Source organism: Erpetoichthys calabaricus, chromosome 3, assembly GCF_900747795.2.
Source record: "Erpetoichthys calabaricus chromosome 3, fErpCal1.3, whole genome shotgun sequence".
In the NCBI taxonomy this organism is placed as follows: domain Eukaryota; kingdom Metazoa; phylum Chordata; class Cladistia; order Polypteriformes; family Polypteridae; genus Erpetoichthys; species Erpetoichthys calabaricus.
This window is the reverse complement of record NC_041396.2, coordinates 2,508,858-2,536,418: the sequence shown is the minus strand read 5'-3', so window position 1 is coordinate 2,536,418 and position 27,561 is coordinate 2,508,858. Positions and strand designations below refer to the sequence as shown.

General features: G+C 41.1%; 1 protein-coding gene across 3 annotated transcripts in view; it reads right to left on the bottom strand.

Moving 5' to 3' along the window:
* Positions 1–27,561, bottom strand: part of ptk2ba (protein tyrosine kinase 2 beta, a) — a 386,610-nt gene that overhangs the window by 237,868 nt on the left and 121,181 nt on the right. For all 3 annotated transcript variants that reach the window (XM_028796341.2, XM_028796343.2, XM_028796338.2), the window contains exons 2-4: positions 18,641–18,894; positions 2,301–2,479; positions 1,575–1,662 (exon numbers count right to left, since the gene is read on the bottom strand). In XM_028796341.2, the coding sequence (XP_028652174.1) occupies positions 1,575–1,662; positions 2,301–2,479; positions 18,641–18,844 (471 nt within the window). In that variant the 5' untranslated portion in view covers positions 18,845–18,894. The remainder of the gene's footprint in view (positions 1–1,574; positions 1,663–2,300; positions 2,480–18,640; positions 18,895–27,561) is intronic.

Sequence of the window (27,561 nt, the reverse complement as noted above, 5' to 3'; positions counted from 1 at the left end):
GCTGGAATTCAGGGCACCTCCATGTTGCAGAGAGGGCTCCATCTGGTGGCCTGGGGGTATTAGCCAGGATAAACCGCTGGCCATATATCACTATATACTGTATATATATATATATACAGTGAAATACATTTAACGCGAAAACGCTTAAGGTGAAATATCGGTTAACACGAAATAATACAACGGTCCCGACAAACTACTATGTATTTTCATGCATTTTTTTCTCTTAACACGAAACGAAAATCGCTTAACACGAAAAGATTTCACTTCTGGGAATGAACAAAATACGGAAAACACCAGCCGCGCAGGCGAGATTTAAGAGGGGTGTGAAATGAAAGAGAGGTGGTTTCACATGTTTCGTAGAAAGGAGGCTAACTTGGCTTTGAAATACCCTCGGAATAGCCTGTGACACGAGCCAATTTTGTTTATCTAAGCTACTTTCACCCTCCACCCCTACAAACGCACACAAAAACATCTCATCTCTCATCAATTAGCTTTGGAATTCGGTGACGAGTACATCGCAGTGTGAGTAAAAATCAGTGATTTTGGTTTGCGTTTTTTTTTTTCTATTTTAGAAGAATTTTTTTTACGAGCACAATGGCAAAGAGCTCAGGGGGAAAGCAAACTGCTATTTTGCTTAAAATGAAGATGGAGCTTCTTAAGGCTGTTGATCAAAAACAGAAGACGAAAACGGAAATCTGTAAAGATTTTGATATTGCTATCTCTACATTATCAACAATACAGTAATTAAAAAAAAAAAAGAGAGCAAATTCCAGAAATGTTTCAACGGAGTAAGTTTGAGCCAGAGCGAAAATGGATGAGAACGGCCAAGCACGAGGATTTAGAGACGTCTTTACTTGTTTGGTTCAAACAAGCGAGATCTCAGAATGCTCCCATTTTTATTAAATACATGCATATATACATATCTATGCAAATAAAATGTACTCTAATAAACTTAATTTTGTTGAATATACTGCATGTTTTGTTTTGTTTTGTAATATCCTTTAACACGAAATTCTTTTAACATGAAAAAATATTTCAGTCCCCTCAGTTTCGTGTTAAACGATTTTCACTGTATATATATATATATATATATATATATATATATATATATATATATATACATCCAACCATCCATTTTCCAACCCGCTGAATCCAAACACAGGGTCACGGTGGTCTGCTGGAGCCAAGCCCAGCCAACACAGGGCACAAGGCAGGAACCAAACCCAGGCAGGGTGCTAACCCACCGCAGGACACACACAAACACACCCATACACCAAGCACACACTAGGGCCAATTTAGAATCGCCAATCCACCTAACCTGCATGTCTTTGGACTGTGGAAGGAAACCGGAGCGCCCGGAGGAAACCCACGCAGACACGGGGAGAACATGCAAACTCCACGCAGGGTGGACCCGGGAAGCGAACCCGGGTCTCCTAACTGCGAGGCAGCAGCGCTACCACTGCGCCACCGTGCCGCCCTATATACATATATACATACACATGCTAAATATTTTTCCATTGCAAATGTATTGCTTTTTGGGACAGCCATACAGAACAAAAGCAAGTAGCACAAACCTGTAAGTAGTAGTACAGCAACGTTGTCTTGTCATCTTTAAATTTTTCTAAAAAATTCTCTGGAATATACCGGACTCGCAAGTCATACCTGGAAAAAAGCAGGAGCAGAGACAGTAAGTCGGAGATTAGCAGAATATGAGGGACAGTCACAAGTCAAACCCATAATTTCTGAAATAACAAATTAACAACATGAAAATATATTATGGTCAGTTTATGATAGTGGAATAACATCTGGCCACGAAAAGACTATAGACAAATTGAGTCGGGAGGAAGGAGGACAAAGCTCATATTTGTGGTGTGGATGAGAAAAAGAGAAATAAAAGAGCAATTGTCTACTTTGGAAGAGCCATTGTGCAGGTATTGCTGTGAATAAATCACTTATTTCATCCTGGGACTTGTGTCTGTGTGGTGATGTTTAAGGGTTGGGTGCTGAAATGCCCCTCTACTGGTCACAATATATATTTGCCTATATGATTTAACATTACCGTATCAGAATTATGAGTACTGTTTAATGGCTTAGTACAAAGGCCTCACTTGTCACCCAGTTTATTTATCCCTGACTGTGCTCAGTCACAACTCCCAGAGAAGAACACACAATACAAATACTGGGCCATAATGTACGGTATTCTCCTTTGTGCTGTGTATAATTTGTAAAATAAAAAAGGCTTATTAAGTTACCTGTACCAACTCCAGTAACCATCCACTTACACACTGAAAATTCTTTACCTCCATTCTGCTTCCACGTGGAGTCGCTCGTATTTCTGTTCTACATCTCCCACTGTCAGTTCTGGGTGAAGCCAGTGGATTTCATCTGATTTCATATGCATCAGTCTCAATCCATAGCAGTTATTGTTTGTAATGCCGGGGCCTATTCTTCCACTTGTGAGGATTGACTCAATAATTTCCTAAGGAAATAAAAAGCAATGAAGATGACATTGATAGAAATCATAAACCAGAGCAGAGTCCAAACTTTGTTCAACAATCATAAATGGCAACTCTTTCATTATGTGTAGTGGTTGGCATTTAATTATGTTTCTTCTCAGCACATCCTCATGATCCCCCTTCCTTGCTGGCTGGCTGGCATTTTCTTTTGCCCACTGCATTACCCAATCAGAATGGAGAGTGCCAAGTGACTTCCCAGACTTCCAAATGGGAAATGCATGAGAAGCAGCACGCTCCTTCTGTTTCTACGCTACATACATTCTACTGAATAATGTTTATTACATAAAATAAGGGAGCTTGAAATAAAAAGGTATTTAGCTTTAAAAAGTTTACTTCAGTATCTACTAAATAAATAGTATAAAAACATTAAAGGATTTCAGCTCAAAACAGGCACGGTGGAGCAGTGGTAGTGCTGCTGCCTCGCAGTTAGGAGACCTGGGTTCACTTCCCGGGTCCTCCCTGCATGGAGAGCGCTTTGAGTAGTAAGAAAAACATAAAGAGTTATTATTACAATTGTTCACACATGTCAACCCAAACCGATCAATTAATCCGCACTCAATAACCCATAGTGACAAAGACAAGACGTGTTTTCAAAATGGTTTACAAATGTCTTAAAAACTGAAATTCCTAGAAACATTCAGCCCCTTTGCTGTGGCCCCCCACATTGTGCTCTGGTGCATCCTCTTTGATTTCATTCTCCTTGAGATGTTTCTAGAACTTGACGGGAGTCCACCTGTGGTAAACTAAATCAAACGGAGTGTTAACTGCAGCCCGCAGTACCTATAGGGCCAGTCACGTAAAGCCTGTGGGAGACGGCCGGCTGTTCATCCCGGCCAATACCCCCAGGCCGCCAGATGGAGCCCTCCCTGTAGCATGGAAGTGCCCCAAAGACCAGCAGGGAATCCTGGACAATGGAGTTTCTATTCCCAACCCTGTTGGATGCCGTGGGGCCCACCAGAGGACGCTGCAGGGAGGCTCAAGGACTTGCATGTGCCCTATAACCTCGAAGTACGTCTTAGTCACAGCGACAGAGGAAATGACGTGCTTCCGGGATGAAGGAGTGTTTTTATCGACCCGGAAGTGCTAAGAAATCACGTGGACAGGGGTTCAGGAGCACTTCTGGGTCATGGACTATAAAAGACTGTGAGAAACCCCAGACGAGTGAGCTGAGCTGGGAGGAAGGGTGGCTAAGTGTCTGGAAGTGCAGGATTGTGTATTGTTTACTGATTATTGTGAAGTGTATGAGTATTGTGGAGTGGAAGGTGCTTTGTGCACAGTATTATAATAAAAAGTCAAGACATTGGACTTTTACCTGGTGTTTGGCGTGGTACCTGTGGGTTCAAGGGAGCGATAGCGCCCCTACTGTTACAAGCCCCAACATCACACAACGTCAGTCACAGAATGCCCACTGCGTGCCCATTTACACCGTTGTTAGGATTAGGGTTGTATGAGGGCTATCTGGCTCAAAGGGCGTTTTTGTGTTTGACGTTGTGGGAATTACCTGACCAACGTCATAGACATTGCAGGCTGCAGTTAGACCCGTCTCAGCTGAACTGATTGGACATCATTTAGAAAGGCACATACACCTCTGTATAGAAGGTCCAGCAATTCATACTGCATGTCAGGACAAAAAGAAACAAGCCATGAACTCCGAGGAGCTCTCTATGATCAAACTGTGGTGAGGCACAGATCAGGGCAAGGGGATAAAACCATCTCTAAAACTTGTTCCCAGGAGAACAGTGGCCTCAAGAGTTGTGAATGGACTCTTCCTAGAGTTGGCTGTCCGGTGAGACTTTGTAAACAGGCAAGAAAGGCCTTAGTCAGAGAGGTGACCAAGAATACTGTACAATGATTACTATAACAGAGCTTCTGGAGTCCTCAGCTGAGAAGGTAGAACCTGTTGGAAAGACGACCATCTCAGCAACACTTCAACATTCAGACATTTAGAGTGGCCCATTCCTGTCAAACAGCATTTAAAGGAATCTGAGAAAATGAGAAAAACATTGTCTGGTCTGATGAGACAAAACTTTATCTCCAGTTACTATGATGAAGACCAGGCACTGCTCATTACCTGCCTAATACCATCCCTAGGAATGAGGCATGGTGGTGACAGCATCATGTTAAGAGGGTGCTTCTCAGTGGCAGGTGTAGGGGGACTGGTCAGAGCCGAGGGAAGGATGAATGCAGCATGAAGAAATCCAACCTTCTCACACTGGGGTGACAGTTCACCTTTCAAGATCACAACCACCCATAGCATAGAGCCAAAATAATGTTGGAGCGTTTCTTAGACAAGCCTGAGTGCCCTTGAGTGGCCCAGACTTAACCCCATAGCTCCTGTGTGGAGAGACCTGAAGATGGCAGTTTACAGACACTTACAATCCAATCTAATGGAGGAAGAAAAGGATAAACTACCCAAACACGGGTGTGCAAAGCTTGTAGAGACTTACCCAAGAAGACTCATTGCTGGAATTGCTGCCAAAGGGGCTTCTACGAAGTATTTAATTAAGGGTCTGACTACTTCTATGAATGAGAGATTTCAGTTTCTGATTTTTATTAAATCTGCAAACTTTTCTGAAACCATGTTGTCACTTTGTCCTTAAAAATGTATCCATTTCAAATGACATCTATAACCCTGAGTCTGTATATTATATATTGTGCTTTTTGTTTTTTTGTTTTGCCTTGATTCTCTTATGCCCTTTTGCCCCAAAGCACTATGCCTGCTAAGTTAACTTTTTCTGGTTTCTGAACCCCTGCTCATTTCTGACATTGTGGATCCATAGCTCTTGTCACACAAGAGGATCTCCTCATAGACTCAATTGAGGTATGTGATAACCCACCAGGGTGAAAGGGGGCGCTATTGCTAACATAACCTTCTCTCCCCACTGCACAGAGAAACTGCCCAGAGAGGGCACTTAGCCCCGCCCCTTCCAGTTTGTGTGATATTAAGAACCCCAGCTGCCTGGAAGTTGGCGTCTTTTGCACTTTGAGCGACCCGCCAGATGGCACTCCAGTGATCAACGCCTTCTTCTGAGGCAAACAGCCAAATACTTGCCTCAGTTTAGGCATTGTTATATTAGAATTACTCTGTTTTTATAAGAGAGTCGATATGATGAAGCCAAGGCCAAATCCACTGCCCTACTACTCCAAACTAACTCCTGAGTTCAGGTTCCAGGCGGTACACTGCTTGTGAAGTTCTGTCCTTGTCAAGATGACTTCTCCTCCAAGCTATTTGATTGCCTTTCCATGTCAGGTTAATTAGAAACTTGAATCTGGTCCAGTATGACCGAGTGTGGACATTTAGTTCTTATTTATTAAATCGATTCCAATATGTACAGAAATGTGCTGACAGGACTCCATCATTATACACAGAAGTTCAATATGGTGTCTCGCAGGGCTCAGTACTCGGACCTTTACTGTTTTCGCTTTACAGGCTTCCACTGGGATCTCTCATTAGGACACATCATGTTAATTTTCACTCGTATGCAGATGACACCCAGTTATACTTTACTTTTAGATCAAATGAAGTTTCTCCAAGGTTGTCTTTAATTAGTTGTGTTAGTGAATTAAAGGAGTGGAATGAGAACTACATGTCTTTAAACACAGATAAAACAGAGATGTTTGGACGAATGTTGGACGAATGACGCTGATCACAACAATATTCTGTCATCATTTAACTCAGTTGGAATCCCAATTAATTTTACTGAATCAGCCCGCAATCTCAGAGTTATCTTTGACTCTAGCATGTCATTTAAAGCGCATATTACAAAGTTGTCCAAATCCTGTTTTTTCCATCTTAAAAATGTTGGAAAATTAAGGCATTTTCTAAATAAACAGGATTCTGAGAAATTAATTCATGTATTTATCTCTAGTAGGATTGACTACTGCAATGCAGTGTTCACTGGATGTTCAAACTGTTCTTTATACAGCCTCCAGTTAATCCAAAATGCGGATGCAAGTATTATTACAAGAACAAGAAAATATGAACACATGACTCCAGTTCTTAAATCCTTACACTGGCTCCCGGTTAAGTTTAGGGCAGATTTCAAAATCCTCCTTTTAACATATAAAGAATTAAATGGCCAAGGTCCGGCTTACTTGTCTGAACTTATCATGACTTACAAACCTGAGTGCACATTCAGATCTCAAGAAGCCGGTCTGCTTATGATTCCAAGAATTAATAAAATAACAATGGGAGGTCGAGCTTTTAGTTACAGGGCCCCTAAACTGTGGAATGGTCTGCCTGCTACTATAAGAGATGCCCCTTGGTTCTCAGCTTTTAAATCCCGGTTGAAGACTCACTACTTCAGTTTAGCACACCCTGACTAGAGCTGCTGATTAACTGTACAGACTGCATCTCTGTTGTTAGTCATTAGCACTAAAACATCAGTAACATGATAGTTAGAATTGGATACTAACCTTCACCTATTCTGTTTCTCTTCTCAGTACTCAAATGTGGCACTTGGTGCCATGGCCCACCTGTCAAGTTGTTTTGCCTGCCTAAGGTAAAGTCATCCCTAATGGAGGATTGCAGGAATCGTGGGAAAGAGGGGTCCTTTCATCTGATTGGTGCTTTTTCAGCTGTGGAATGGCCAAATGGGGGAGCAGCTTGAATAATGAGGTCTCCAGGACTCTATACAAATCCAAATCATATTATGGGATATCATCTACTGTTAAATTCTGCTCCGTACTTCTAAAATTTTTATTTGTATACTGTATTGAGGATTTGTTCTGTTCTGTGTACAGTAATCCCTCGCTATATTGCGCTTCGCCTTTCGCGGCTTCACTCCATCGCGGATTTTATATGTAAGCATATTTAAATATATATCGCGGATTTTTTGCTGGTTCGCGGATTTCTGCAGACAATAGGTCTTTTAATTTCTGGTACATGCTTCCTCAGTTGGTTTGCCCAGTTGATTTCATACAAGGGACGCTATTGGCAGATGGCTGAGAAGCTACCCAACTTACTTTTCTCTGTCTCTCTTGCGCTGACTTTCTCTGATCCTGACGTAGGGGGATTGAGCAGGGGGGCTGTTCGCACACCTAGACGATACGGACGCTCGTCTAAAAATGCTGAAAGATTATCTTCACGTTGCTATCTTTTGTGCAGCTGCTTCCTGAAACGACATGCTGCACGGTGCTTCGCATACTTAAAAGCTCGAAGGGCACGTATTGATTTTTGATTGAAAAACAAACTCTCTCTCTCTCTCTCTTTGTCTGCTCCTGACAGAGGGGGTGTGAGCTGCCGCCTTCAACAGCTTTGTGCAACGGTGCTTCGCATACTTAAAAGCCAAACAGCCCTATTGATTTGTTTGCTTTTCTCTATCTATGTGACATTCTGTGCTCCTGACGTGCACTCCTTTGAAGAGGAAGATATGTTTGCATTCTTTTAATTGTGAGATGGAACTGTCATCTCTGTCTTGTCATGGAGCACAGTTTAAACTTTTGAAAAAGAGACAAATGTATGTTTGCAGTGTTTGAATAACGTTCCTGTCTCTCTACAACCTCCTGTGTTTCTGCGCAAATCTGTGACCCAAGCATGACAATATAAAAATAACCATATAAACATATGGTTTCTACTTCGCGGATTTTCTTATTTCGCGGGTGGCTCTGGAACGCAACCCCCGCGATGGAGGAGGGATTACTGTATTGTACTGTATTATATTGACTCCCTTCTTTTTGACACCCACTGCACTCCCAAACTACCTGGAAAGGGGTCTCTCTTTGAACTGCCTTTCCTGAGGTTTCTTCCATTTTTTCCCTACAAGGGTCTTTTCTTGTCTTCTTAGAGAGTCAAGGCTGGGGAGCTGTCAAGAGGCAGGGCCTGTTAAAGCCCATCGCGCCACTTCTTCTGTGTTTTTGGGCTACACAAAAAATAAATTGTATTGTATTGTATTGCATGAGGATGAGAAGGCCCTGCAAATAACAGGCGCCCTTTCCATGGCTGGTTACCCATTTGGCTGTTATACTTTCAAGGCTCCACAACTATGAACTGGGAGAGGCAGGTTTGAGAAAGATATGCTATATAAACCAGCCTTCTCAACAGTCACAAAATAACATGTTGTTCTAGTATTGCATTTATAAAAAAAAATAAAGTTCAGTAAATTATTTTATTTCACACATGTCCTTCCTTAGAAAAATGCATTATTTCGTTTAGCGTTATTCCGGTATTTATAGTGCCCTGCACAATTCTTTGGACAAAAACACATTTTCCTTGATTTCCCCCTCAGCTCCACAGTTTAAAATTACAAATCAAACAATTCAGACATTTCGATTAAAGTGCACAGGGCAGACTTTCATTTAAAGGGATTTTCACACATTTGTGTCAAACCATAAATAGTTGTACATCACAACGCTTCTTCTACACAGTCACCCCATTTCAGAGCACCATACTATTTCAGGTGTTTATGATTCCTCAGGTGGGTTTTTCTTGACTTCATAAGACACCTTGGCTTGCTTTTTACCTTTTAGAGTCTGTAGCTGCCATTGTAGAACATGTGGCAATGAAATTCAAAGAAGCCATTATGAGGCTGAAACAAAAAGAATAAAACCAATGGAGACATCAGTACGACCTTAGGATGACTGTCTGGAATATCACGGAGATAAAAGAACGCACTGGTGAGCTCAGTAAATCACAAAGGGACTGGTGGGACAAAGAAGACCTCCACTGCTGACGACAGAAGAACCCTCACTATCGTCAAGAAAAATGCCTGTCTGACAGATCAGAAACAGCCTTCAGGGGGCCGATGTGTGTGTGTGTGTGTGTGAGCAGAAGAGTTCAAGAACAGAAACACAGAGGCCACACTGCAAGGTGTAATTGCCAGATTACAGTTTGTGAAAAAAACTTCTGGGAAAAGGTCTGGTGGGCAGATGAGACAGAAATGAACCTCATCAGAGTGATGGTGAGAGTGTGAAGATGAAGGAACTTCCCGAGATCCAAAGCAGACCACATCATCTGTTAAACATGGTGGTGCTGGGGGTGTTATGGCTTGGGAATGTATGGCTGCCACAGATCCTGGCACACTTCTCTTCATTGATGATGGAACTGCTGACGGCCCAATAATTCTGAAGTGTGTAGAAACATCTAATCTGCTCAAGATCTTATAAATTCCTCAAACTCATTGGATGACACTTCATCCTACAAGATAATGATCTAAACATACTGCTGAGGAGTCTCTCAAAGCTAAAAATATGGAAAATTCTTGAATGGCCAAGCCAGTCACCCGATTTCAGTCTAACTGAGCAGGCCTTCCATGTGCTGAAGAGAAAACGTAAGAAGACAAGCCCCCCGAAACAAGCAGGAGCTAAAGATGGCTGCATTAGAGGCTTGACAGAGCATCACCAGAGAAGATCCTCAGTGCCCGCTATTGTCTATGAATCTCAGACTTCAAGCAGTCATTGCATGTGAAGGATATGCGACAAAGTCCTAAATGTGACAACAGTTTTGACAGACCTGCCATTGTTATGTCCCAAACACTACGGTACCCTGAAACGTGCACTTGGAGCACGTCTGAATTGTTTGATATGTAATTTTAAACTAAGGAGCCAAGTGGGAAATCAAGGAAAGAATGAGTCTTTGTCCCAAACATTATGGAGGGCACTGTATACCCTCAGGCAGGGGCTGTGTCAATGGGCTGTAAGCCAGAATTTGTGGCACTTCATCCGCCAGGCCCTACACTGAATTAATAGGAAAACGACTGCATTCTGCATGGCATACTCTTTAGGATAATTTTAACCAAAGAAAGATGCTCTACTGTATAAAAAAAGTCGTCATTAACAAAGAGGCTTAGAAGGAGACTACTGCGGGCAATGTTTCAAACTGTGTGCGCTTTATTTGCATCTCAATTGAAAATTTCAGATTTTTTTGTCACCATCTGTCCCGGTATTGTGCACTGCCAGTTCTTTTCCTTCTCTTTCTGATTTCTAATTGTTTCCTACTTAAAATGTGGAGGAAACAGCAAAGACATTCATGATTTGATATCTGACTGAGTAGGAGAAAGAGCATATTTATCTGACTGCTGAGTATTATACTCAAAGATATTTTACAATTGGATGCATTAAAGCCACCTCTAAATGGTACTTGTCAATAAATACAACCACTTCTGAAAAGCATAACCACCCCCTCATAATCAATCGAGCCACCAAATGATGAATTCACTCTCATCACATAAATAACCTGGTTGCCTTAGTGATTTGAAAGAAAAAGAATAATACAGACACACAAATGTGAAAATCTACAGCGCATTCAGAAAGGATTGAGACCCCCTCACTTTCTGCTCACTTCATTATGCTGTCGATTTCATTTTAAACGGATATCTTACCCATTTTTAATGACAAAGCGAAAACACATTGTCAGAAAAGTTTGAAAATAATAATTCATTAGATTTATATAGCGCTTTTCTCAGTACAGTAATCCCTCCTCCATCGCGGGGGTTGCGTTCCAGAGCCACCCGCGAAATAAGAAAATCCGCGAAGTAGAAACCATATGTTTATATGGTTATTTTTAGATTGTCATGCTTGGGTCACAGATTTGCGCAGAAACATATGAGGTTGTAGAGAGACAGGAACGTTATTCAAACACTGCAAACAAACATTTGTCTCTTTTTCAAAAGTTTAAACTGTGCTTCATGACAAGACAGAGATGACAGTTCCGTCTCACAATTAAAAGAATGCAAACATATCTTCCTCTTCAAGTCAGGAGCAGATGTCAGAGAGATAGAGAAAAAAAGCAAACAAATCAATAGGGCTGTTTGGCTTTTAAGTATGCGAAGCACCGCGGCACAAAGCTGTTGAAGGCGGCAGCTCACACCCCCTCCATCGGGAGCAGGAAGAGAGAGAGAGAGAGAGAGACAGAGTTTGTTTTTCAATCAAAAATCAATACGTGCCCTTCGAGCTTTTAAGTATGCGAAGCACAGGGCAGCATGTCGTTTCAGGAAGCAGCTGCACAAAAGATAGCAACGTGAAGATAATCTTTCAGCATTTTTAGACGAGCGTCCGTATCGTCTAGGTGTGCGAACAGCCCCCCTGCTCAATCCCCCTACGTCAGGATCACAGATAGTCAGTGCAAGAGAGACAGAAAAGTAAGCCGGGTAGCTTCTCAGCCATCTGCCAATAGGGTACCCTTGTATGAAATCAACTGGGCAAACCAACTGAGGAAGCATGTACCAGAAATTAAAAGACCCATTGTCCGCAGAAATCCGCGAACCAGCAAAAAATCTGTGATATATATTTAAATATGCTTACATATAAAATCCGCGATAGAGTGAAGCCGCGAAAGGCGAAGCGCGATATAGCGAGGGATCACTGTACTCAAATCGCTTTCCACACAGGGAGGAACCGGGAAGCGAACCCGCAATCTTCCACAGTCTCCTTACTGCAAAGCAGCAGCAGCACTACCACTGCGGACAAATGTGAAATTAAAATTGTAAGTGCCGGGCTGGACTGACTGGCATTCCAACTGGGGTCCAGGATAATTTCCTGTCTGGCCAGGAGGCTGCAATGGATAAAACACAAGAATGGAGACACACCAGAATGGTCCTCAGTTTCTGTCCCAGTCGGGATGATCAAATAATGGATGGAACGTGTGAATTTTTAGAATAATTCATCCCCAGCCACCAGATCTGTCAATGTTCCCCTGGCTTGAACCCAGTATGGACACTCGCCTGGGTATTGTAGAATGAAAGGGCGACTCTATCAGGGTCTTTGGGTGTTGCTGTGTAGAATGGACCTCCTATTTTGGGGAGCTTCCGTATGATCCGGAAGTGCTGACGTAAAAGGAGCCGCTCTACATCATCCAGCAGAGTCGGAGTTGGGAGGCAGAGTGGAGCAGTGGAAGGAGACGGAGGAGGAAAAGGATCTTTACTAATGACACGATATATTGCTGAATTGATCAAACAATCCTTTGAATGTGTTTCTGGGTAATAAATATCTTTTACTTTATCCTTAAATGGTGGTTGGTGGAGTAATTTCTGGTGTTTGAGGGTCAGTGGTGCCTGCTTGTGATCAAAAATACCAAAAAATGAAATCTGTCTGAAAAGGCTGTCTTTTGTTGAGGGATGTCCCGGCCGGACTTAAACGCTGGCTGTCCATCACAATATAAAATCCAACATCTGTCTGTATGTCTGTCCACTTTTCACGAGAGAACTACTTAATGGATTTAGATCTGTTTTTTTTGTATTACTTGCTTTGAACATTCCAGTTGATTTTGCAACTTCTCTCATTGCGCCAAGTATCATAGTTTGCTTGCAGAAGTGATTTATTCGCATGAATCCGAGAGACACGCAGTGGGACGAGGGGGGCGGGGCCCTCCTCACTCACACTCCAGCCTCGGGGCACATACCGTACCTCCACTTAGCTAGCAAACGAGAGAACGACTTAACAGATTTGCTTGAACATTCCAGTTGATTTTGCAACTTTTCTCATTGCATGATGTATCATAGTTCGCTTGCAAGAGTGATATATTTGCGCTAATCTGAGACAGAGGTTGCGGGCCAAGGGGAGGGGGAAGCGTGACATCAGGAGTGGGGAGCCAGGTGGGGCCCTCCTCGATATCCTGTTTCACTACTACAGCTAATATTTATATAAACTTTCAGATCCTTTGCTTTGGCACTACATATTGTGGTCAGGAGCCTTTGTTTGCTTTAATCCTTCTTGAGATATGTTGAGAACTTGGCTGAAATCCACCTTGCGGAAAACTGAATTGATTGGACATTGCTTAGAAAGGCACATTCACTGTACAGGTCAGGGCAAAAAGAAAGCCAGGGGACTCTCTGTAGGCCTCTGTGATCAAATTGCTGTGAGAAACAGATCAGGACAAGGGAATTTCTAAAGCTCTGAGTGATGCCCAGGAGAAGAGAAGACTCAATAATTGTGAAACAGTAGAAGTTTGGAAATACCACAACTCTTCCTAGTGTTGACCATCTGGCTAAAATGAGTAACCAGGCAAGAAGGGACTTGGTCAGGGAGATGACAAAGAACCCAATGGTCACTGTAACAGAGCTTCAGAAGCCCTCTGCTGAGATGGAAGAACCTGTCGGGAAGGACAACCATCTCAGTAGCATGTCATCAATCAGGTGTTTGTGGTAGCATGGCTACACAGAAGTCACTCAAGTAAAAGGAATTAGAACATTAGAACACTCTAGACGAGAACAGGCCATTCAGCCAAACAAAGCTCGCCAGTCCTGTCCACTTATTTCTTCCAAAAAAACATCAAGTCGACTTTTGAAAGTCTTACTGTGTACCACACTACTTGGTCGCTTATTCCAAGTGTCTGTCGTTCTTTTTGTAAAGAAAAACTTCCTAATATTTGTGCGAAGTTTACCCTTAATAAGTTTCCAGCTGTGTCCCCGTGTTCTTGATGAACTCATTTTAAAATAACAGTCTCGATCCACTGGACTAATTCCCTTCATAATTTTAAACACTTCAATCATGTCACCTCTTAATCTTCTTTTGCTTAAACTGTAAAGGCTCAGTTCTTTTAATCTTTCCTCATAATTCAACTCCTGTAGCCCTGAAATCAGCCTAGTCGCTCTTCTCTGGACCTTCTCTTGTGCTACTATGTCCTTTTTATAACCTGCAGACCAAAACTGCACACAGGACTCTAGATGAGGCCTCATCAGTGTGTTATAAAGCTTGAGCAGATCCTCCTGTGACTTGTACTCCATACATCAAGGCGCTATATAACCTGACATACTGTTAGCCTTCTTAATGGCTTCTGAACACTGTGTGACAGTTGATAGCTTAGAGTCCACTATGACTCCTAAATCCTTCTCATAAGATGGACTCTCGATTTTCAGACCCCCATTGTTTATTCAAACCTAACATTTTTACTTCCTATGTGTAATTCTTTACATTTACTGATGTTAAATTTCATCTGCCACAAATCTGCCCAAGCCTGTATGCTATCCAAGTCCTTTCGTGATGATATAACAGATTCCAAATTATCTGCTAATCCACCTATCTTGGTATCATCTGCAAACTTAACCAGCTTGTTACTTATATTCCTATATAAATCATTTATATATGTATTAAAAATAGCAGCGGCCCTAGCACTGACCCCTGTGGAACACCACTCTTAACACCGGCCAGTTCTGATGAGGTTCCTCACACCATCACCCTCTGCTTCCTGTGTCTGAGCCAAGTCTGCACCCATCTAAAAACATCATCCTGACCTTCCACTTCTTTTAATATGATGTCCAACCTCTCATGTGGCACCTTATCAAATGCTTTCTGAAAGTCCAGATAAATAATATCATATACTCCACTTTGATTGTATCCTTTTGTTGCCTCCTCATAGAATTCCAGCATGTTAGTAAAACACAACCTCCCTCTTCTGAATCCATGCTGACTGTCCTTGCCAGGTGTTGCTCGATCTTATCCTTAATAATTCCTTCCATTAATTTTCCTGTGATGCATGTTAAGCTTACTGGCCTATAGTGGCTTGGATCTGCCCTGTCACCCTTTTTATATAATGGGATGATATTTGCCATTTTCCAGTCCTTCAGAATCTCTCCAGTGCGCAGTGACATCCGTGTCAAGGGTTTATATCTGTACTCGCTAGCATCCTTAAGAACTCGAGGGTAAATATTATCCGGTCCTGGGGCCTCATGTACAACGCCATGCGTAGAACTCACACTATAACATGGCGTAAGCACAAAAGCGGGAATGTGCATACGCACAGAAAAATCCAGATGCAGGAATCTGTGCGTACGCAAACTTTCACATTCTTCCACTACATAAAACTCGATCAGCGTGAAAAGTAACGCACGTGCACGCGCCTTCTGTCCCGCCCCAACTCCTCCCAGAATTACGCCTCTGAATATGCAAATCAATATAAATAGCCTTCTGTGAAAAGACAGTGGGAAAAGCACGGGGGAAAAATATAAGAATTTCAGCAAATACCAAGTGGAGGCAAAGGAAAAACGTACTATTTGTTGGTGTAAACAGTGGTGTAATCAACAAAAGAAAGTTGATCGAGTGACTTAGTGTCGGAGAAACTCGAAAGCTCAAGTTCACAAAGTCACACAGTGCCCGAAATAAAAAAGAAGTTGTCACATATCAAAGTCGGGGTGAAAAGGCGACTCGTAGCGGACCGTCTGAGTGTCATATGAAAGCTTATTAGGGTACAGAGAAAAAAATAGGCACACAGTGGGAAAAAAGCACAAAATGTCAACTTTAATCTCGAAATTTCCACTTTAATCACGTAGTTTATTTTGTCATTAAAGTAGAACATCATAAACTTCATCTTAAAATCGTTTATTTTACTAGTTTCTCAAGTACCACGTTAAATGCTTTGTTCTGTGTTTGATCTTCTATGTGCTCTATGTGTGTGAATCACTACGTGCTTCCGTTCTTTCTCTTTCTCCGACAGGACACAGAATCCATTACATTCATGATATTACAGCTCTCTGAAAAATTAAAATACTGAGATGTACGTGATATCTTTTTCATGATGATAGGAATGAAAGCATGTTATTAAACATGGGAACACGGTGGCGCAGTGCTTGTTCATGTCTCACGCAAGAGGCTTGCTGCGCTATGTGCGACCTTCGATGAAATAATTTATTACAGAAGTACTGTCTCTTTCAAACATACTAACCTCCAATTCCTGTCCTTACTTTTCTTTCTCCAAATACCCAATCGCCACACAATCAGCTCTGTAATAGACGTTAAGCCATCCATAAGCTTAGAACGCCGATTCTTCAAAACTTTTAAGGAACATTGAAATATCTTCGTAGTGCATGTTTAATTATTCTATTCGTCTATCCTTCCAGTGTCGCGTCAGCACCAGCAATAATACAGCGCAAGGCAGGAGCTATCCGTGAACTAGCTAGCGCTGCAGCACCGTGTCCTCACATGTTTAATTATTAACAATATAGATTATTTAAATGAAGTTAAAGTTTTATCTATATACTATAAGCAACATATTTTGCTGCATTTCATCTTAAAAATGATATCGTCATCATACGCGCTTTATAAAGTGGCGCAGGTTGTGCAATATTATAACTGTAGTGCAAGTTTACAGTGAGGTAATTGTACTTATAAGTACAAACAGTTCTACAAGGAGCACTTGATGGACTGATTGAGTGCGTTTATAGTTCTTGGGATGAAACTGTTTCTGAAACGCGAGGTTTCGCGAAAGGCTTTGACGCGTTTGCTGTGGCTGAGGTAGTGTCTGCTTGAAACTGTATACCGATAATTCTCTTTCCGATCAGCTGCTGCTGTGATTCCCCACTCAGATACAGTGATATAAATACTCTGAGTGGTGCAGTGAGAGTAATATGGAAAAAGATGATCTGCTGTGGCAACCCTTAACGGGAGCAGCTGAAAGAAGAAGATGCAGTGAGAGTTAAAACGCTAAAGCAGTTATGGTATTTGGAATATTATGGCTATTCCCTGGACCATTATATTGCTACAGGTTAATTATAATCAGATGCATTACACTAATAAACAATATGCAGTTAATTTCAGTGTATTTATAAAGCCACGTCAGGAATGTGGGTCTAAGAAAGAAAGGATGACTACACAGGAACAGTAGCACTGCTTTGACACTGGGTGCCGCCAGTCTGCAAAACCGAGCGGAGAAACTGCGTACGCCAAGGTATGAGTTACCGTGGAAATGTGCGTGGCTTTACGCCAAGTTTAGGTTTTATACATCGCGATTTGAGCGTGGAAACGTTCGTACGCAACATTTCAGTGCGTACGCATCGTTTATACATGAGGTCCCTGGTGATTTGTGTGATTTCAGCCTATTTAGTCTACGCTGTTCTTCTCTCTCTACAATTTTCAAATCCCTCAGTACCTCCTTAGTAGTCCCTGTTACCTCTGGGAGGTTATCCACTTGCTCAGTCGTAAACACCTCAGAAAAATGTAAGTTTAGGGCATCCGCTATTTCGCTGTCTACAGTATATCTTTTAATTCCCTTTTACTATTTCTGATACACTTGACCTCCTCCTTGACTGTTCTTTTACTACTAAAATACTGAAAGAATCTCTTAGGGTCGTCTTTCGCCTTATCTGCTATATTCCTCTCCAACTGTCTTTTAGTCTCCCTGATGTCCTTCTTAATGGTTGCCCTCATGTTCTCATGCGCTCTATGATTCACTTTGCAGTCATTAGTCTTATATGCCTTATAAAGCAGTTTTTTCCTTTGCAACTTTTTTAAATCTTTATTAATCCACCGTGGAGTTTTTTTAGTTTCCTATTAATTCCAAATTGAGGTATGTATCTGTCCTGAATTACATTTTTAAACCTGTTCCACTGCTCCTCGACTGTCTCCACACTTAAAAGCTTATCCCAGTGTATCCTACTTAGACATTAAGACATTAGACATTTAAACTGTATACGACAGTTTAAAATACTCTGAGAGCATGAAGAAAAAGAAACTCTCTAGTCTGATGTGACAAAAACTGAACTCTTTGGGCAGAATTCCAAGCACTATGTCTGGTGAAGACCAGCCACTGCTCATCATCTGCCTAACACCAAACCTAAAATGAAGTATGTTGGTGGCAGCATCATGCTGTGGGGGACAGGGAGACTGGATGAATTCAGCCAAATACAGAGAGGTCCTTGAAAGAACCTGCTCCAGAGTGCAACGTTTCACTTTGAGCACGACAGTAACCCGAAGCATACATCCAAGACAAAGCTGGAGTGGCTTTGGGACGAGTCTCTAGAGTGTCCCTGAGTGACCCAGAGTTAAACCCCAAAGACACTGTGTGTAGAGAAGACCTGAATATGGCAGTTTACAGACGTTTGCTATCCAATCCAATGGAGCCTGAGAGCATCTGCCAGGAATAATGGCATCAACTGCCCAAATCCAGGTGTGCCAAGCATGTAGACACTTACCAACAAGACTCAACACTGAGATTGCTCCAAAAGGAGCTTCTAGAAAGTACTGGATTAAGGTTTTACATAGGTAAGTTTTTTAATTTTTAATAAATTTGCAAACCTCTCTGAAAACAAGTTCTCACTTAGTCATTATGGGTTATGGAGTGTAGGATGATGGTGAAAAAATGGAAAATGTATCCATTTCAAATGAAATCTACAATAAACACAATAAAAGGTGCAGAAAGTGAAGGAGTCTGAACACTTAGCTATCCACAGTGTACATTCAACACAGACCATACTCACCCTTATTTCCCAGGAGCTGTCACACTTGACCAGTTTGAAGTTCTTGCCCAAGTTGAAACTGTTGCTAATGAAGCAGACTTTAAGGATCTTCACATCACCTCGGTCACCGGGGATAAATACATCAGAAGGTTTCTCTGGAAAATCATCCAATCCACGGCCAAAATCCACCTTGCTCCAACCCGGGGTGCTAGCAACTCCTGCCATTTCACCTTTCAATTTGGATCACAGTTGAACATCAATCATCACATCAACCTCTGTAAAATAACAACATGACAAACATGCATTTACTTAGCTGCCATACTTTCACTTTTAATCGTCAATTTTCAAATGCAATACCGGCTTATAATACTAGGGCCGGAACTCACGCTATTGAACCAAGAGATTATGATATGCTAACTAACGTCTACCTGAGAGAGTAACCACGGCACGCATGGCCTTTTTGTTTCTATGTATTGTGCCTACGTGACCACACGGTAATACCCAAATGGTAATATTCCGAATGCGACGTGTGCACTGTTTTGTGTTTTTCTCAGAGCGTCCCTTATCTAAGATGGAGCGTTTGAACAAAAGAAAATTCAAATTAAAAGCCGTTGAGGTGGCAAAAGAAATTGGTAACTGCGCTGCTGCAACAAAATTCGATGTGTCTGAGAAACTGGTGCGAGATTGGAGGAGGCAAGAGATTGTAAAAAAATTAAATAAAATTAAGTGTCGTATTTTTGAACAAGCGTATAAGTCGGGGTCTGATTTTATGATCGATTTTTCGGGTTTCAAGACCCTACTTATACACGAGTATATATGGTACTTAAAATAAAAATTCATTGATTCCCAGAGGAAAAACCCCAGCTACTCTGAAATGTAAAGAAATGTACTTAAATAAAGGTAATAAGTTTAAAACAAAAACAACAAAGGGAAAAGGGTTCAAAAGAACCAGTTAGTTGAAACAAAAAAGATTGGGAAAGAAAAGGCGGAAAGAAAGAAAAGAAAATATTAAATATGTTAAAAAAAGGGATAAAATATCAAAAAGAGCTTAACATTACAGGGAGTCCCAAAAGCACTTTCAAAAATTGTCCTCTAGGGGGGGAAATGCCATCAAACCCCAACTAGACACAAAAAAAGGCTCTGCAATACACGGACCTCCGAAGAGCTCAAAGGAATTTCTGAAAAGGCAAGTCAGTCACAGCAAACAGAATCCAAAGGCGCAGGCAAAAAATCCAGAAATCGTGACAAGCAGGAGCATAAAGCAAACGCACAGGTAAGCACAGGACACTCCACTCCCTGTCACCTTCGAAATGAACCAGCAGGAATTATGGAAGGCCTGCCCATAAAGAGGTCAGAGGGTGCTTCCTGGTGGTGATTGGCAGATGACTCTGCCCCCCTGCCAGGACTCCCCACAAAACACATGGGACATAATCTAGGAGTTTACCACTTACAAATAAACAGAAAGAAAAATGTAAATAATAAATAAAATAAACATAAATACAAAACAATGGCATAAAACTAGACAATACAAACAAGAATCACCTCTTTGAACTCCCTGGCTGAAACATGACAATGCCGTTTACCAGTCGTCCAGCTAATGACAGCTCGCCTTAATCATTGAGCTCCCATGGACTGAACTGACTAGCATCCCGAAGCAGACATAAAGACGACTGTGTAGTGACCCGCGTTCCAGTATTACCATATATGTGATTAAACGCAGTTGCGGTAAGCTCTTCTCTAGCTTCTGTGGGTATTTCAGTGGTAGCGTACTATATTTAGGAGCCTCATGGCACCCTCAAACAAGTTCTACAGAGGCTCCCAAGAAACAAAGCAAAGTAATAGACCTTGAAACTAAATTAAAAGTAATAAAACAATACAAAGAAGGAAGACGTGTTAAAACTGTCAGACGTGAGTTAGGTAAACACATACCACACAGTCTGACCATCTTCAAGGATAAACTCAAGATGCTCGATGCTGTGAATGGATCTGCTCCCTTGAAAGCAACCAGAACAAAGCTTTGAGTGGGACCCAAATTGGATAACACTTAGGTAGAGCACAAGGTCCGAAAACGAATCCCTACCAGCACCATCTAGATCACAGGAAAGGCGGTGAACCCGCTTCAAATATTAAAAGAAAAGGCTCGACATGAATATGATGTGCAGTGTCCTGCCAGTGCAGGATGGTTCATGTACTTAAAGAAGCGTTTTGAACTGAACAACATGATAGTGAGTGGCGACGCTGCAAGTGCAGACATAAAGTCTGCTGAACAATTTGTTGAAAAGTCGGACAAACTTATTACTCATAAAAGATATTTGGCTGAACAGATTTTCAATACGGACGAGACCTCCTTATTTTGGAAAAGGATGGCCGAGAGAACTTTTATACATAAGGAGGCAAAGTCAATGCCAGGTTTGAAGGAATTTAAAGACCGTGCCACACTTTTTCCTGGGTGACAATGCAGCAGAACACAAATCAAAACTGTTAATGATTTATTATTGTAAAACTCTGAGGGCACTGAGGCTAATCAATAAGGAGACACTGGCACTGTATTACTGTCATGGATGGCGCAGGAGATTTTCCAAGGTGGCCCATTATAGTGCTATGGTAAAGACCTGGGAAAATACTGCAATGAAGAGTGTGATAAAACCAGGGCGTCAGCGAAGACAAACACACCTGCACAGTCCCGGGTTCAAACAATGGATGGTTTTATTATAAATACCTCCAAATGTGACACAAACATAAACACAGGGCTTCCTCTCCACAATACGTTCTTTCTTCCTACTGCACTGCCCTCCTCTAGTTGAGTGTTGCTCCACTGCCTCCCAGCTCCGACTCACCTGGATAAGGGAGTGCAGTCCCTTTTATTACAAACCCGGGAGTTTGGGCGATTGCCCAATGAAAGCAATTCCGGGTGGCGTGGAAGTCCATTATCTCCACGCAGCACCCAGTGACCCCAGCAGGGCTGCTCTGCCAGACCACATCTCCCAGCATGCCCTGCTGGTTTTCTACTACGCATCAACATCCGAGGCTGCTGCCATCTAGCGTTCTGGGGGAATAAAAAACCTCCATCGATGTCTTTCTTTTCCAATGGGCTGTCTGTCCATCTCTTTTTGTACTTCCTTGCGGGTCTGATCCCTTCTTCCTCCCTGTCCAGGATATCTATATGCCTGTTGGGAGCCTCCAGTCCAGGAAAGGAATCATCTCCTCTTTTGGCCAGGGTGCCCATCTAGCCTATGTGGCACTTACAACAGAAAGTACCCTTTCAGATTTGCCAATTACAGACTTCCTCATTTCACTGATGTTCATCCGAACATTACGGTGGTCTTCCTCCTTCTAAATACAACTCATGGATCAGCATGCAGTGTTTAAGGCTTATTACTTAAGAAATGTCTGTGCTAAGACACTCAAGGACACTCATACGATAGCTACCGCAGTGAAAAGAACGTTGCTGCTGCTTGGGACGATGTGACCAAACATTGTATGAAGAGGATATGGGGAAAAAAAAACTAAAAACATATGTTCATGATTTTAAAGGTTTTGAGATAGATGAAGAAATAGCAAAAAAATAAGTAAACTTAGCGTGGAGTTGGCTAACAACTTACATTTAGATGTGGATGAAGAAGATATAGAGGAACTTACAAAAACTGCTCCTGAAGAATTGACAAACGAAGAGTTATTTGAACTTGAAAAAATGTGTATAGCAGAGGAAGAAGCAGGAAAAAAATAAAACAAACGAAATGATCAAGAAGATGCAGTGGCAGAAAAAAACGTTACTGTGAGAGGCCTAGCTGATGCGTTTGCCCCGGTCAATGGATCCCAATTCTAAGAGAGGAGTACAAACTGCATTGGCTTGCTACCAAGAAATTCTTGAGGAGAAAAAGAAGAAAACGGACAAGCAGGCTAACATCGCATATTGTCTTTACAGAATCCCAATCCTCCTTCAGATAACTCTCAGGCAGGTCCTTCAGGCATTGCAGAAGATGAAATGGTCATCTTTGATGATGAAAATGTGCAAGAAAGAGATTGAAAATGAAATGGAAATGAAAGAAGATGTGGGCAGTGGGGAGAGTGACACTGATGATCCTCCTTTCATATGCCAGTAACTAATATTTCAAAATGATAAAAATAAAAGAGCACAGGACAGAACTAAGAAACAAAAAATGTGAACATACCACTTCAAAAAATATTTCATTTTATACACTGAGTGTGTTTAAAACTTGATAAAATACTGTCATGTATTTTTTATTTTGCAATTTATATATTAAAATGTATAAAAATGTGAATGTCATTTAAGACTTTTGTAGATGTACATGCTGTCACTGTACTGGGTACATCACAGTACTGTACACACTACAGTTGCTTTTGCATGTAAGAAACTTTCACTTTATGAATAAATACAAATTTAATGATAAACACCTTCTCTGTGCCTCCCTTTTTATCAAAACATTACAGCAATCTGGGAGGGAAGGGGCCATTCAGCTCAACAAAGCTCGCCAGTCCTGTCCACTTTGATTTAGATATGAAGCATTCTAATCTGTAGTGTCTCACAAGGACTCACCCGGTGCAAAAGTCTGATTATGGATTATTATGTTTTGTGTTACGTACTGTCACTCTGGATGAGAACAGGCCACTCAGCCCAACAAAGCTTGCCAGTTCTACCCACTTAATTCTACCAAAATAAAATCAAGTTGAATTTTGAAGGTCCCTAAAGTCCTCCAGTCTACCACACAACTTGGTCACTTATTCCAAGTGTCTGTAGTTCTCTGTATGAAGAAAAACTTCCTAATGTTTGTGTGACGTTTACCCTTAACATATTTCCAACCGTGTCTCTGTGTTCTTGTGGAGCTCATTATGAAGTCACCGTCTCGATCCACTGGACTAATTCCCTTTATCATTTTAAACACTATAATCATGTCGCCTCTTCATCTCCGGCTGCGTAAACTGAAAAGGCTCAGCTTGTTTAATCTTTCCTCATTAGGGTCAATCTTTCCTTATTTATTATTACAGTAGTGTATTGTTATAATTATTACTGTATTATTATTATGTGCATATTTTATAATCTGTTATTTGTTATAGTTGCTATTGTATTACAATACAATAATTTTGACATGTTCATTAGTGTACAGTACTGTGTATACTGTATGTGTAGAATAATATTATGAGGGTCCGCTTAATGACCAAAGCTGCTTTACAACCACCTGATTGGATCCAAATCTGGTTGTAATGTGGGGAATACCTGCACAAATAAAAGCAAAATTCTAAAAATCAATAATCCAAAAATAAAAAGTCAATCCAAAATCCTAAATATAAAAATTGGGAGTGGTCTCCCCTAGACTTTCTCATATACTCAGATATAAGGATGGATATTTGAGGAGTAAACCGCAAGACAATGATTATATTTTTATATTATGTATATTACCTTTGTAAAAGTGACAATGACAATAAAGATCTATCTATCTATCTATTAAAGAAGCATTGACAACAAATCAAATCAAATGAAATTAAAAATATATTGAACAATTATTATAAAAGTAAAGTTGAATAAATCAGACAACAACAAATCAAATCTCTGTATATATATATATATAAAATCCAACGTCTGTCTGTCTGTCTGTATGCTGTCCGCTTTTCACGAGAGAACTACCATATTTTTCGCTCCACAAGACGCACTTTTTTTTCCCCAAAAGAAGGGTGGAAATGTCTGTGTGTCTTATGGAGCGAATATTGTGTCACAGACCGTGTTGTGTATTACCTGATAAAAGTCAACATCCAGGGGTAGAGGGCGACAATCAGCTGTTAATGGCGACAAAGTTCACCGTTACATTACAGGCATTCCCTGTTAGACTCATTGACTCGGCATCTAATCCTTGCGTGTGCGTGAGTTACGAAATGTAAACAAATGTAAACAAAGGCAAGATGGCATTGACATCTCACAAGGGAGCAAAGCGAGTGCAGAAAACAAAATACTCAGCAGATGATGTTTTGCATATTATCGCTGAGTTGAACTCTGATTTTTCAGAATCTGATTTTGTTGACAGTGATCAGGAGATCGAGCAACAGAGTGAGAAACTGGCATCAGCTGATCGGACACCAGCCGATGCTGCCCGAGCTGAGCGCATTTGCGTAGCCGATGCACCTATGGCAAAAGGTTCATGTGGGAGGAATACCCAGACATTGATCCATGGAAGCCAAACTGGCTACCGGACTTCACAAGACAGCATGGCTTGCTGTTGGACACGACAGATTACCAGCCGCTGGACTACTTCAGGCTGCTCTCTCCTGATGCTGCTTTCAGCTACTGTCAGACGAGACAAGCAGGTATGCAGAGCAATTTCTTGAATCACGGGCTGCGCTTGCACCACATTCTCGTTTTTCAAAGTGGAAACCCACAACAAAAGACGAGATGAAGGGCTTTGTGGCATTACAAATAGAGATGGGACTAGACTGGCGATATAACCTCAGGGAGCATTGGTCCAAATGTGCTTTGTACCCTGGTGGCTTTGGACAGGTTATACCGCGTGATGATAGGTACGTGCTCCTGCAAAGTGATTGTGAGCAACTGAGCTTCATAAATGAGGAGTTCTTGGGGTTTCCAGAAAACTAGAAAAGTGCTTGAACCTTAAAGTCTCTCCTCAATTGTTAATGACAGTGATGATGGTTCTTAATACCGCTGTTGACTTTACATGGTTAAAATATTATTCTGCTATATTTTATTAATTGTATTAGTACAGCATTTGGATCAGAATATTATTTTTCTTGTTTACCTCCCCCAAAACCTAGGTGCATCTAATGGTCAGGTGCGTCTTAAGGAACAAAAAACTACGGTACTTAACGGATTTAGAGCAAGTTTTTTTCTAGAATTTTCTTGAATATTCCAGTTGATTTTGTGACTTCTCTCATCTCGCTATGTATCATAGTTCGATTACGGTACCGATTTATTGGCATGAATCCGAGAGACACGCAGTGGGCCGAGGGGAGGTCCTCACTCACGCGCCAGCCTCATGGCGTATCTTACCTCCGCTTAGCTAGTGAATGAGAGAACTACTTCACGGATTTAGATCGGGTTTTTTTCTAGAATTTGCTCGAACATTCCAGTTGATCTTACAACTTCTTTCATCGCGCTAAGAATCACAGTTCACTTGCAAGAGTGATAAATTCGCACTAACCCGAGACAGAGGCATCAGGAGTGGGGAGCCAGGCAGGGCCCTCCTTCCTGTCCTGTTTCACATCTACACTTCTACACGGACGTAGTTAATAATATATTAAACAATTATAAAAGTAAAGTTGAAAAAATCGAACTCTACAGCTACATGAATAAAAAAGTACCATACCCGGTTAGTGGAAATACAGTGGACCCTTGACTTACGAGCTCAATTCGTTCGCGAGGGCTGGTTGTAACTCAAGTTGGTTGTAAGTCAAGACTATTTTTCCCATAAGAAATAATGGAAATGCCCTTAATGTGTTCCGAACCGCCCACGGCAACACTTACTTAACTTTTTTTTAATAGAAAAGGGTCGTATAATGTGTTTAATTTACCAAAAACACCAATACTTTTTCTAATGTACTAACCAAAAAGTTATAAAAAGTGCCTAGCCTACCAGAAACAACAATTTCATACTGTACTCACCATTTAAGTTGACATCTTTGGCTTGCAGGAAGGAAGGAGGAGGAGAATGCAATGGAAGGTGGTTATTGTTTGGAAGGAGTTTCCTTATACAAATCTTTTCTTTGTAAAATTGTCGAGATGGTGGATTTCGACATGCTGTACATATTAGCGAGATCAGTCACACGAACGCCACTCTCATATTTCCACACAATTTTCTTCTTCGTTTCGATTGTGATTGCTTTCTTTACCTTCGTTACCTTCACTTCCTTCTTTAGCAATTATCGAAATAAATTATATAAAGCACTGCACTGACCGAAATTATGTCCACAAACACATGTATCTGGGCTCCAACTGACGCTTACAAACACTCTCGGCTGTTTGTTTACAATCACACAAGCGGATACACGTGACCGCATTCAGGTCGTAACGCAAGATGTTGGTCGTAATTCAAAACAAAAACTTTGGTCATAAAGCAAGTTGTTCGCATGTCAGGCCAGTCGTATATCAAGGGTCGACTGTATGTCAATAGTTGATAGAAATCTATGTTTTGTACCTAATACTTGTATACAAAATTTTTTGACCTAAGTGAAATCGTACTCGTTATCGTGTTTACATAACACACACACACAGACAGACAGACAGACATAATTCCGACATTCATTAAAATCTCAAAATCAAATCTTTGGACAATTACAATACTTTCCCTACGACAAAGTAAATCGGGCTCAGGGATGTCTAAAACATTGAGATTCATCAAAATCCTGAGGTCAAACTACAATACTTTCCCTATACTTTATATATGAGAAAGTAAAAAAACAAAAAGGCAAAACAGTAAATGATTATAAAACTTCCAAAAACAAAACCTACTATACAAAAGTCAAAAAGGGGGGAACACAAACACTTCCTAATGTGCATTCAAAGCATTCGTAGCCCTCAGGTGGCTGTCACATAACCCAATTACAGTACGAGAGGACAAGTGCGTAGTCTAGTGATTCTTTAACACACTTACCTATAGTATTGACAAATAAAGAGTTTTGCAACAAGCTAATACAAAGCAGCAAATGAAAGCAATTAATCAAAATGAAACTGAAATGAGAAATTATAAAACAGGCAGAAGAAATAAACGGAAAAAAATCAAATATATTTAAGTGTTTTATAAGCAAAAAGAAGCATCAGATATTATTATTGAAAGTAACAGTCCTGTTGTTTTGAAAGTATTTTATTATTCTAGTGGCCTGCTGAAGATAAAGGCCAAAACTGAAATATTAGCAAGGAACAGGAGATGAGGAATCTGAAAAGAAGGTCTGAAGCCACCTGATCAATCACAAAACGAGTT